The 13,815-nt window shown below is 45.1% G+C and overlaps 1 protein-coding gene across 1 annotated transcript in view; it reads left to right on the forward strand.

The window, feature by feature from the left end:
• The window catches only part of LOC109886494 (voltage-dependent T-type calcium channel subunit alpha-1H), a 98,886-nt gene that overhangs the window by 21,764 nt on the left and 63,307 nt on the right, over positions 1-13,815 (forward strand). The window contains exons 6-9 of the mRNA XM_031820264.1: positions 3,662-3,974; positions 6,902-6,994; positions 12,065-12,614; positions 12,776-12,990. Coding sequence (XP_031676124.1) covers positions 3,662-3,974; positions 6,902-6,994; positions 12,065-12,614; positions 12,776-12,990 — 1,171 coding nt within the window. The remainder of the gene's footprint in view (positions 1-3,661; positions 3,975-6,901; positions 6,995-12,064; positions 12,615-12,775; positions 12,991-13,815) is intronic.

Raw genomic sequence — 13,815 nt, forward strand, 5'->3', positions numbered from 1 at the left:
TTGGAAGTGAGGGATCTAACATTAAGTAGCCCTGTTTTGAGATGTGAGACGATCTCTTTCAATAATCTAGTGAGATTTCTAAGACGAACATTACCACGTTTAGTTTTGCCTGCCCTACATCGAGGCACAGACACGGGTCTCAATGGAGATAGCTGAGCTACACTGACTGTGCTAGTGGCAGACTCCACTAAGCTGGCAGGCTGGCTAACAGCCTGCTGCCTGGCCTGAACCCTATCTCATTGTGGAGTTTGAGGAGCCCTGTCTATGTCGGTAGATAAGATGAGAGCACCCCTCCAGCTAGGATGGAGTCCGTCACTCCTCAGCAGGCCAGGCTTGGTCCTGTTTGTGGGTGAGTCCCAGAAAGAGGGACAATTATCTACAAATTCTATCTTCTCTTGGGAGTGGTAGAAAACCGTTTTCAACCAGTGATTGAGTTGAGCGAGTCTGCTGTAGAGCTCATCACTCCCCCTAACTGGGAGGGGGCCATGAGACACTCACTCAGCCAGCACCATCTTCAGATTAACCTTTACGTCGGAAGCCCCCCCCCCCCCCCCTGGTAAACAGTGTGAGATTGCTGGATGAATGTTTACAAGTCTAATATTACGGGTAATGGAGTATGTGATGTAATGGAGATGCCAATGACTGTTGGCTACTACTGCTACTTATTGGTTTTCAATGTGTCATAGCTGATGGTGGGAGGCCTCACACACACAAACATGTACTCACACGCAATCAATTATCTGTTGATGTTTGCTTCAGCCAGAACAGATTTCAGTTGATGTTTAAGTGACACACACACACACACACACACACACACACACACACACACATTTTACCTTGGTCAAATACACACCAAGTCAAATCAGCTGAAGTCGGCAGGTCAGAGGTCAGGGGTTATAGCGGTGGTTGAAGTCAACATCACTTGGTTCACACAGATATCTGATTAGATAGACCGTATTCAGAACAAACAGACACTCAGGCTGTTGATTGATTTAGAGGTCAGGGGTGAGATGTCAGGGGTTATAGCTGTGGTCCCACTGAAGGCTTTGTCTCTAATTGACTGCAATGATGTCCATCAATATTCACATTAATATGTATTAGACTGGAGAGAAGGCCTTTAATGCTCCTGAGGGCTGGACTAAAGACATTCGACTGGAGGTTCAGGAGGGTAGACTAAAGATAGACTAGAGGTTCAGGAGGGTAGACTAAAGACAGACTAGAGGTTCAGGAGGGTAGACTAAAGACAGACTAGAGGTTCAGGAGGGTAGACTAAAGACAGACGAGAGGTTCAGGAGGGTAGACTAAAGACAGACTAGAGGTTCAGGAGGGTAGACTCAAGACATTAGACTAGAGGTTCAGGAGGGTAGACTAAAGACATACTAGAGGTTCAGGAGGGTAGACTAAAGACAGACTAGAGGTTGAGGAGGGTAGACTAGAGACATTAGTCTAGAGGTTCAGGAGGGTAGACTAAAGACATTAGACTAGAGGTTCAGGAGGGTAGACTAAAGACAGACTAGAGTTCAGGAGGGTAGACTAGAGACATTAGACTAGAGGTTCAGGAGGGTAGACTAAAGACAGACTAGAGGTTCAGGAGGGTAGACTAAAGACAGACTAGAGGTTCAGGAGGGTAGACTAAAGACATTACACTAGAGGTTCAGGAGGGTAGACTAAAGACAGACTAGAGGTTCAGGAGGGTAGACTAAAGACAGACTAGAGTTTCAGGAGGGTAGACTAAAGACATTAGACTAGAGATAATGAGCAGCATTAGTTCTGGAGGTTGGAGCTTTTCCTTCCTGGTTCCTTCTGGGTTCAGATCTCTTCTCTTAACACGTATGGACCCAGAGTTTAATCTCTTCTCTTAACACGTATGGACCCAGAGTTTAATCTCTTCTCTTAACACGTATGGACCCAGAGTTTAATCGAGCTTCTGACAAATTACTCAAGACTTTAGTTCCGGGTTAACCGAGATTAGGAGGCCTGTAATCTCTCGTGGACATATTTTCGGTGGACAGATGAAACGACGAGAATCTGTCAAGACTCTGGTTTAGATAAACTAGGGGAAGGGAGGGGTTTGGCCATGATCATCACAGGTGTAATTAGTGGAAGGGAGGGGTTTGGCCATGATCATCACAGGTGTAATTAGTGGAAGGGAGGGGTTTGGCCATGATCATCACAGGTGTAATTAGTGGAAGGGAGGGGTTTGGCCGTGATCATCACAGGTGTAATTAGTGGAAGGGAGGGGTTTGGCCGTGATCATCACAGGTGTAATTAGTGGAAGGGAGGGGTTTGGCCATGATCATCACAGGTGTAATTAGTGGAAGGGAGGGGTTTGGCCGTGATCATCACAGGTGTAATTAGTGGAAGGGAGGGGTTTGGCCGTGATCATCACAGGTGTAATTAGTGGAAGGGAGGGGTTTGGCCATGATCATCACAGGTGAAGAGACTTGCACGGAGGTAGTCACAATTGGTAACGTCGTTCCCTCCAGAAGTAAAACAGGAAATTACAAACTTTCGCGAGACAATTTTACTTCTGGGATCAGGCCTGCAACTTTCCTTTGTTCAGACGACAAGATATTCTCACAAAGTCATCTGCAACCCCCCCCCCCTCTCTGTCTCTCTCTCCTCTCTCTCTCTCCTCCCTACCTCCATCCCTGCTTCTCCCTTTCTCTCCCTCTCCCTCTGTCTCTCTCTCCTCTCTCTCTCCTCCCTACCTCCATCCCTGCTTCTCCCTTTCTCTCCCTCTCCCTCTGTCTCTCTCTCCTCTCCTCTCTGTCTCTCCTCCCTACCTCCATCCCTGCTTCTCCCTTTCTCTCCCTCCCCTCTCTGTCTCTCTCCTCTCTCTCTCTCTCCTCTCTACCTCCATCCCTGCTTCTCCCTTTCTCTCCCTCTCCTCTCTCCTCTCTCTCTCTCCTCCCTACCTCCATCCCTGCTTCTCCCTTTCTCTCCCTCTCCCTCTGTCTCTCTCTCCTCTCCTCTCTGTCTCTCCTCCCTACCTCCATCCCTGCTTCTCCCTTTCTCTCCCTCCCCTCTCTGTCTCTCTCTCCTCTCTCTCTCTCTCCTCTCTACCTCCATCCCTGCTTCTCCCTTTCTCTCCATCTCCTCTCTCCTCTCTCTCCTCTCTCTCTCTCCTCCCTACCTCCATCCCTGCTTCTCCCTTTCTCTCCCTCTCCCTCTGTCTCTCTCTCCTTTCCTCTCTGTCTCTCCTCCCTACCTCCATCCCTGCTTCTCCCTTTCTCTCCCTCCCCTCTCTGTCTCTCTCTCCTCTCTCTCTCTCCTCCCTACCTCCATCCCTGCTTCTCCCTTTCTCTCCCTCTCCCTCTTTCTCTCTCTCCTCTCTACCTCCATCCCTGCTTCTCCCTTTCTCTCCCTCTCCTTCTGTCTCTCTCTCCTCTCTCTCTCTCCTCCCTACCTCCATCCCTGCTTCTCCCTTTCTCTCCCTCTCCCTCTTTCTCTCTCTCCTCTCTCTCTCTCCTCCCTACCTCCATCCCTGCTTCTCCCTTTCTCTCCCTCTCCCTCTTTCTCTCTCTCCTCTCTCTCTCTCCTCCCTACCTCCATCCCTGCTTCTCCCTTTCTCTCCCTCTCCCTCTCTCTCTCTCCTCTCTCTCTCTCCTCCCTACCTCCATCCCTGCTTCTCCCTTTCTCTCCCTCTTTCTCTCTCCAGGATATACAACGTCTCCTTCCTGACTGTGTACTATCGTCCCGAGGAGACGGAGGACATCCCTTTTATCTGCTCAACCAATCGGGAGAACGGAATGCTGCGGTGTTCCGACGTTCCGCGCCGCCGAGTGGACGGGTCCTGGTGCATGCTGGGGGCAGAAGGGGTAGGGGAGGGGCCTGTGGCAGATGGACCAATAGGAGGCGGGTGTGTGAACTGGTACCAGTATTATAATGTCTGTCGGGCTGGGGAGCGAAACCCTCATAAAGGAGCCATCAACTTTGACAACATCGGATACGCCTGGATTGCTATCTTTCAGGTAGGAGATGTTATTGATGTCTGACTGTCTGACTGACTGACTGACTGACTGACTGTCTGTATGACTGACTGTCTGTCTGACTGACTGTCTGACTGTCTGACTGACTGACTGACTGACTGAGGAAATGAATGAATAAATCAGGTAATTAATGTGTGGCTGGGTTGGTTGAATAATAATACTGAATAATCATAAATATTAATTCAGAACTAATTCTGTCAAACAGAGAAACATCCTAGACAGAGAGATATCTGTCACAGCTCAAACAGAGAAACATCCTAGACAGAGAGATATCTGTCACAGCCCAAACAGAGAAACATCCTAGACAGAGAGATATCTGTCACAGCCCAAACAGAGAAACATCCTAGATAGAGAGATATCTGTCACAGCCCAAACAGAGAAACAACAGAGAAACAACAGAGAAACATCCTAGATAGAGAGATATCTGTCTAAGCCCAAACAGAGAAACATCCTAGATAGAGAGATAGATATCTGTCACAGCTCAAACAGAGAAACATCCTAGATAGAGAGATATCTGTCACAGATCACCACATGTCTCCCAAACAGAGAAACATCCTAGATAGAGAGATATCTGTCACAGCCCAAACAGAGAAACATCCTAGATAGAGAGATATCTGTCACAGCCCAAACAGAGAAACATCCTAGATAGAGAGATATCTGTCACAGCTCAAACAGAGAAACAACAGAGAAACAACAGAGAAACATCCTAGATAGAGAGATATCTGTCACAGATCACCACATGTCTCCCAAACAGAGAAACATCCTAGATAGAGAGATATCTGTCACAGCCCAAACAGAGAAACATCCTAGACAGAGAGATATCTGTCACAGCTCAAACAGAGAAACATCCTAGACAGAGAGATATCTGTCACAGCCCAAACAGAGAAACAACAGAGAAACATCCTAGATAGAGAGATATCTGTCACAGCCCAAACAGAGAAACATCCTAGATAGAGAGATATCTGTCACAGCCCAAACAGAGAAACATCCTAGATAGAGAGATATCTGTCACAGCCCAAACAGAGAAACATCCTAGACAGAGAGATATCTGTCACAGCCCAAACAGAGAAACATCCTAGATAGAGAGATATCTGTCACAGCCCAAACAGAGAAACAACAGAGAAACATCCTAGATAGAGAGATATCTGTCACAGCCCAAACAGAGAAACAACAGAGAAACATCCTAGATAGAGAGATATCTGTCACAGCCCAAACAGAGAAACATCCTAGACAGAGAGATAGATATCTGTCACAGATCACCACATGTCTCCCAACCAGAGAAACATCCTAGATAGAGAGATATCTGTCACAGATCAGCACATGTCTCCCAACCAGAGAAACATCCTAGATAGAGAGATATCTGTCACAGATCACCACATGTCTCCCAAACAGAGAAACATCCTAGATAGAGAGATATCTGTCAAAGCCCAAACAGAGAAAAATCCTAGATAGAGAGATATCTGTCACAGCCCAAACAGAGAAACAACAGAGAAACATCCTAGACAGAGAGATATCTGTCACAGCTCAAACAGAGAAACATCCTAGATAGAGAGATATCTGTCATAGCCCAAACAGAGAAACATCCTAGATAGAGAGATATCTGTCACAGCCCAAACAGAGAAACATCCTAGATAGAGAGATATCTGTCACAGCCCAAACAGAGAAACATCCTAGATAGAGAGATATCTGTCACAGATCACCACATGTCTCCCAACCAGAGAAACATCCTAGATAGAGAGATATCTGTCACAGCTCAAACAGAGAAACATCCTAGATAGAGAGATATCTGTCACAGATCACCACATGTCTCCCAAACAGAGAAACATCCTAGATAGAGAGATATCTGTCACAGATCACCACATGTCTCCCAAACAGAGAAACATCATAGATAGAGAGATATCTGTCACAGCCCAAACAGAGAAACAACAGAGAAACATCCTAGACAGAGAGATATCTGTCACAGCTCAAACAGAGAAACATCCTAGACAGAGAGATATCTGTCACAGCCCAAACAGAGAAACAACAGAGAAACATCCTAGATAGAGAGATATCTGTCACAGCCCAAACAGAGAAACAACAGAGAAACATCCTAGATAGAGAGATATCTGTCACAGCTCAAACAGAGAAACAACAGAGAAACATCCTAGATAGAGAGATATCTGTAACCAAGTTTTGTAAAGAACATCCATAGTTCTTGGCAGGAATCTCATCTCTGGAGAGTCTCTGGCATTTCCTCTCTTGACAAACTACCGGACACACACACACACACACACACACACACACACACGCACACGCACACGCACACACAGTAACACTAGTCTGTGTGTGTTTTTCCAGCCTGCTGTCTGTCCGTTCAGTATCATGTTTAAACCATGCCTTTCTTCTTAGCTATAATCTATACCGGTCTGATGTCCTTCAGTTGGACTGAACTACATAAATAATACTGTCTCTGTCAGATTGGGACGTTGCTGTTCTGTTAGGTAGGCCCTACTACGTCATCAACCAATGTGTGATTGTGAACTATCTTTGGGTGATCGCTGGTTTATAAATATTTATGTGTGATGTTGTTTTCTCTCCCTTTATTTCTCTATCTATCTATCTCTCCCTCCTCCCCCCTCTCTCTCACGATATCTCTCCCTCTCTCTCTCTCTCTCTCTCTCTCTCTCTCTCTCTAGGTGATAACTCTGGAAGGCTGGGTGAACATCATGTACTATGTAATGGATGCTCTCTCTCTCTCTCTCTCTCTCTCTCTCTCTCTCTCTCTCTCTCTCTAGGTGATAACTCTGGAAGGCTGGGTGAACATCATGTACTATGTAATGGATGCTCTCTCTCTCTCTCTCTCTCTCTCTCTCTCTCTCTCTCTCTCTCTCTCTCTCTCTCTCTCTCTCTGTCTCTCTCTCTCTCTCTAGGTGATAACTCTGGAAGGCTGGGTGGACATCATGTACTATGTAATGGATGCTCACTCCTTCTACAACTTCATCTACTTTATATTCCTCATCATCGTGAGTATCTTTATCAGACCACTACATCTAGGATTCAACTCCAGACAAACCAACTAGATTATCAGACCACTACAACTAGGATTCAACTCCAGACAAACCAACTAGATTACCAGACCACTACAACTAGGATTCAACTCCAGACAAACCAACTAGATTATCAGACCACTACAACTAGGATTCAACTCCAGACAAACCAACTAGATTATCAGACCACTACAACTAGGATTCAACTCCAGACAAACCAACTAGATTATCAGACCATTACAACTAGGATTCAACTCCAGACAAACCAACTAGATTACCAGACCACTACAACTAGGATTCAACTCCAGACAAACCAACTAGATTACCAGACCACTACAACTAGGATTCAACTCCAGACAAACCCACTAGATTATCAGACCACTACAACTAGGATTCAACTCCAGACAAACCCACTAGATTATCAGACCACTACAACTAGGATTCAACTCCAGACAAACCAACTAGATTATCAGACCACTACAACTATGATTCAACTCCAGACAAACCCACTAGATTATCAGACCACTACAACTAGGATTCAACTCCAGACAAACCAACTAGATTATCAGACCACTACAACTAGGATTCAACTCCAGACAAACCAACTAGATTATCAGACCACTACAACTAGGATTCAACTCCAGACAAACCAACTAGATTATCAGACCACTACAACTAGGATTCAACTCCAGACAAACCAACTAGATTATCAGACCACTACAACTAGGATTCAACTCCAGACAAACCAACTAGATTATCAGACCACTACAACTAGGATTCAACTCCAGACAAACCAACTAGATTACCAGACCACTACAACTAGGATTCAACTCCAGACAAACCAACTAGATTACCAGACCACTACAACTAGGATTCTAGGTACGTCCACACCAAACTCATGTTGATTAGGTACGTCCACACCAAACTCATGTTGATTAGGTACGTCCACACCAAACTCATGTTGATTAGGTACGTCCACACCAAACTCATGTTGATTAGGTTCGTCCACACCAAACTCATGTTGATTAGGTACGTCCACACCAAACTCATGTTGATTAGGTACGTCCACACCAAACTCATGTTGATTAGGTACGTCCACACCAAACTCATGTTGATTAGGTACGTCCACTCATGTTGATTAGGTACGTCCACACCAAACTCATGTTGATTAGGTACGTCCACACCAAACTCATGTTGATTAGGTACGTCCACACCAAACTCATGTTGATTAGGTTCGTCCACACCAAACTCATGTTGATTAGGTTCGTCCACACCAAACTCATGTTGATTAGGTACGTCCACACCAAACTCATGTTGATTAGGTACGTCCATACCAAACTCATGTTGATTAGGTTCGTCCACACCAAACTCATGTTGATTAGGTACGTCCACACCAAACTCATGTTGATTAGGTACGTCCACACCAAACTCATGTTGATTAGGTACGTCCACACCAAACTCATGTTGATTAGGTACGTCCATACCAAACTCATGTTGATTAGGTACGTCCACACCAAACTCATGATGATTAGGTACGTCCACTCATGTTGATTAGGTACGTCCACACCAAACTCATGTTGATTAGGTACGTCCACTCATGTTGATTAGGTACGTCCACACCAAACTCATGTTGATTAGGTACGTCCACACCAAACTCATGTTGATTAGGTTCGTCCACACCAAACTCATGTTGATTAGGTACGTCCACACCAAACTCATGTTGATTAGGTTCGTCCACACCAAACTCATGTTGATTAGGTACGTCCACACCAAACTCATGTTGATTAGGTAGGTCCACACCAAACTCATGTTGATTAGGTACGTCCACACCAAACTCATGTTGATTAGGTACGTCCACACCAAACTCATGTTGATTAGGTACGTCCACACCAAACTCATGTTGATTACGTACGTCCACACCAAACTCATGTTGATTAGGTACGTCCACACCAAACTCATGTTGATTAGGTACGTCCACACCAAACTCATGTTGATTAGGTACGTCCACACCAAACTCATGATGATTAGGTACGACCACACCAAACTCATGTTGATTAGGTACGTCCACACCAAACTCATGATGATTAGGTACGACCACACCAAACTCATGTTGATTAGGTACGTCCACACCAAACTCATGTTGATTAGGTGCGTCCACACTAAACTCATGTTGATTAGGTACGTCCACTCATGTTGATTAGGTACGTCCACACCAAACTCATGTTGATTAGGTACGTCCACACCAAACTCATGTTGATTAGGTACGTCCATACCAAACTCATGTTGATTAGGTACGTCCACACCAAACTCATGTTGATTAGGTTCGTCCTGTAGCGTGGACTTTATGTGGCAGTTGGCAACCAACTTTAAGGTGCATCACCACCATCAACTGGACTGGAGTGTGGACCTCAGTTCATCTTTCAATCTCCCACATGGGTATATACCAAGACAGTCATGAAGAGGGCACAACAAAACCTTTTTCCCCTCAGTTCATCCTTCAATGGGAATATGCCCCTAAAAACGAATGAGGAGATGGGAGACGCTGGACTTAGTTCACAAATTGAACTAAGTTCTATTTTAACACCTGGCTACTCAGACACTGGTTGAGCATTTTGTGTTGCAATGTTCGCGCACGTCATGAGCGCGGTGTGGTCAGCATGTAAGGGTTGGTATCAGGCTGATTGGTCACCAGTAAAGAGGGCTTTACTATTCTTAGGTAGCAGAATGACTTTAGCTTCCCTCCAGGCCTGAGGGAACATACTTTCTAGTAGGCTTAAATTGAAGATATGGCAGATAGAGGACGATATTGTGGCAGGTAGCCTATCAGGGGTGGCAGGTAGCCTATCAGGGGTGGCAGGTAGCCTATCAGGGGTGGCAGGTAGCCTATCAGGGGTGGGATGAAGAAATCAGTCCTGCGTAGAACTCTAGTTCAAATGCAGCCTTTAACATTGACTGAAATAGCAGCAGGTTGCCTAGTGGTAAAGAGCATGGTTTACTAAGGGTTGGTAACAGGCTGATTGGTCGGCATGTTAGGGTTGGTAACAGGCTGATTGGTCGGCATGTTAGTGTTGGTAACAGGCTGATTGGTCGGCATCTTATGGTTGGTAACAGGCTGATTGGTCGGCTATGAGCCAGTAAAGAGGGCTTTACTATTCTTAGGTAGCAGAATGACTTTAGCTTCCCTCCAGGCCTGAGGGAACATACTTTCTAGTAGGCTTAAATTGAAGATGTGGCAAATAGGAGCGGCAATATCGTCTGTTATTATCCTCATTCATTTTCCATCCAAATTGTCAGACCCCAGTGGCTTTTCATTGCTGATAGATAACAATATTTTTTTCACTTCTTCCACACTACGTTTACATAATTCAAAATTACAATGCTTGTCTTTCATAATTTAGTCAGATACACTTGATGTTTAGTGTCATGCCTAAGTTTTCTAATCTTGCCATTGAAAGAAAAAAAATCTGTTATTGCCAATATAAGTGTGTTTTGTGATGAATGAGCATCTGATTCAATGAATGATGGAGCTGAGTTTGCCTTTTTGCCCAAAATGTCATTGAATGCTTTTTATGTGTGTGTCAAGTGCAGCGTCTGGTTGCTCCTCATTACACACCACAGACCAGCAGCATCTGGTTGCTCCTCATTACACACAACAGACCAGCAGCGTCTGGTTGCTCCTCATTACACCACGGACCAGCAGCGTCTGGTTGCTCCTCATTACACACCACAGACCAGCAGCGTCTGGTTGCTCCTCATTACACACCACAGACCAGCAGCGTCTGGTTGCTCCTCATTACACACCACAGACCAGCAGCGTCTGGTTGCTCCTCATTACACATCACGGACCAACAGCGTCTGGTTGCTCCTCATTACACATCACGGACCAACAGCGTCTGGTTGCTCCTCATTACACACCACAGACCAACAGCGTCTGGTTGCTCCTCATTACACACCACAGACCAGCAAATATTCTTCACATCCACAACATATGAATCACTACAAAACTTATTGTATGACCTCTTATACACTATATTAGACCCAGTCTGACCTCTTATACACTATATTAGGTCCAGCCTTACCTCTTATACACTATATTAGGCCCAGTCTGACCTCTTATACACTATATTAGACCCAGCCTTACCTCTTATACACTATATGAGGCCCAGTCTGACCTCTTATACACTATATTAGGCCCAGCCTGACCTCTTATACACTATATTAGGCCCAGCCTGACCTCTTATACACTATATTAGGCCCAGCCTGACCTCTTATACACTATATTAGGCCCAGCCTGACCTCTTATACACTATATTAGGCCCAGCCTGACCTCTTATACACTATATTAGGCCCAGCCTGACCTCTTATACACTATATTAGGCCCAGCCTGACCTCTTATACACTATATTAGGCCCAGCCTGACCTCTTATACACTATATTAGGCCCAGCCTGACCTCTTATACACTATATTAGGCCCAGCCTGACCTCTTATACTCTATATTAGGCCCAGCCTGACCTCTTATACACTATATTAGGCCCATCCTTTGGAACGTTGGCTACTATATTGTGATCACTACATCTGATGGATCTGGATACTGCTTTCAAGCTAATTTCTATAGATGTGATCAGTACATGTTGATGATTTCATTCCTGTGCTGTTTGTAACTACCCTGGTAGGTTGACGGATAACCTGAACCAGGTTGTAGGCACTGACTACAGTTTGAAGTGGGCCCAGAAAATATACATCTCTGTTGATATCACATACATTATCAAGCATTTCACAAGTTAACCAGATACTGACTGTTAGTACTTGGTGGTCTATAGCAGCTTCCCACCAGAATGGGCTTTAGGTGAGGCTGTAGCCATATGACTTCAACACTATTTAACATGAGGTCCTCCCTGAGGATGTGGTTCTGTGTGTGTGTTGTCACGGTAACTACGTGTGTGTTGTCCCGGTAACTCTATGTGTGTTGTCGTGATAATTCTGCGTGTGTGTGTGTGTGTTGTCACGGTAACTCCGTGTGTGTGTTGTCGTCCCTCCCTCTCCAGGTGGGCTCGTTCTTCATGCTGAACCTGTGCCTGGTCGTCATAGCGACCCAGTTCTCAGAGACAAAGCAGCGCGAGAACGCCCTGATGAGGTCGGAGCAGCGTGCCCGTTACCTCAGCAACGCCTCCACTCTGGCTTCCTATCAGGAGCCGGGGTCCTGCTACGAGGAAATACTGCGCTACATCGGACACCTGTACCGCAAACTGACCCGCAGAGTCGCCCGGGCCGTCACACACTGCTCTACACACACACCTCGCTGTACTTGTTGGACACGCACACACCAACACACACCCAAAGGAGAGGTGAACGGACTGGCCAATCGGCACTCGGGACACACCCATGGCGTCTTCCACCTTCGTCCTCCTCCTCTTCCTCGTCCATCTAACTGTGTGGGGGTGGAGATGAGTAACGGGGGAGTAGGGAGGAAGGGCAGGGAGTTAAACTACCCCTCTATCTACCCCCACGACCTCTACGACCTGACCCCCGACCCCAGCTACATGACCTCCAGGGGGAGGGGCCACACCGTCACACTGGTGTTAGAGCACGATAAGAGTGAGTGAGTGTGTTCTCAGTGTGTGTGTGTTCTCAGTGTGTGTGTGTTCTCAGTGTGTGTGTGTTCTCAGTGTGTGTGTGTGTGTTGTCAGTGTATGTGTGTGTAGTAACGAGTCTCCGTCAGCTGTGTGTGTTGACAGTCTGGCGTTACCTGTTTTCAGAGGCAGAGCACAGGGAGTCGTTGCCGTGCCCCTACTGCGTCCACGACGACCAGCTTTGTGACAACGACCATGCCGATTTTGAACCTAGCAACCAGGGCCATGGCAACCTGAGCCCTCGCCGCGTTAACAGCCTTCGGCGTGTAGATGGACAGGCCTTGAGGCCAATCAGAGACCTAGTTGGGTGGTGGGCGGAGCTACAGGCCAGGTTGGAGCATGTAAGACTGTTGGACTTATTGACGTTGTCACTGATCATATAGTTAGACTGATCTGATCCCTATCTGTGTTTTAGATATTGACTGTAGGACTTATTGACGTTGTCACTGATCATATAGTTAGACTGATCTGATCCCTATCTGTGTTTTAGATATTGACTGTAGGACTTATTGACGTTGTCACTGATCATATAGTTAGACTGATCTAATCTCTATCTGTGTTGTAGATATTGACTGTAGGACTTATTGACGTTGTCACTGATCATATAGTTAGACTGATCTAATCCCTATCTGTGTTTTAGATATTGACTGTAGGACTTATTGACGTTGTCACTGATCATATAGTTAGACTGATCTGATCCCTATCTGTGTTTTAGATATTGACTGTAGGACTTATTGACGTTGTCACTGATCATATAGTTAGACTGATCTGATCCCTATCTGTGTTTTAGATATTGACTGTAGGACTTATTGACGTTGTCACTGATCATATAGTTAGACTGATCTAATCCCTATCTGTGTTTTAGATATTGACTGTAGGACTTATTGACGTTGTCACTGATCATATAGTTAGACTGATCTGTTCTATATCTGTGTTTTAGATATTGTAAGTTATAACATGTTATGTTTATGTTTCTTCATACAAGAAATGTACTTAAAAAATTACATAAATTATGATTATTACTGTTATTATTACTATTATTACCATTATTATATTATAATTATTCCTATTATTATTATATTACTATATTATAATTATAAGTATTATTAATAGTATTAGTATATTATTATATTATAATTGAGTAGTATTATTATATTACTATATTA

The sequence above is a fragment of the Oncorhynchus kisutch genome, unplaced genomic scaffold (assembly GCF_002021735.2).
Source record: "Oncorhynchus kisutch isolate 150728-3 unplaced genomic scaffold, Okis_V2 scaffold3202, whole genome shotgun sequence".
In the NCBI taxonomy this organism is placed as follows: Eukaryota; Metazoa; Chordata; class Actinopteri; order Salmoniformes; family Salmonidae; genus Oncorhynchus; species Oncorhynchus kisutch.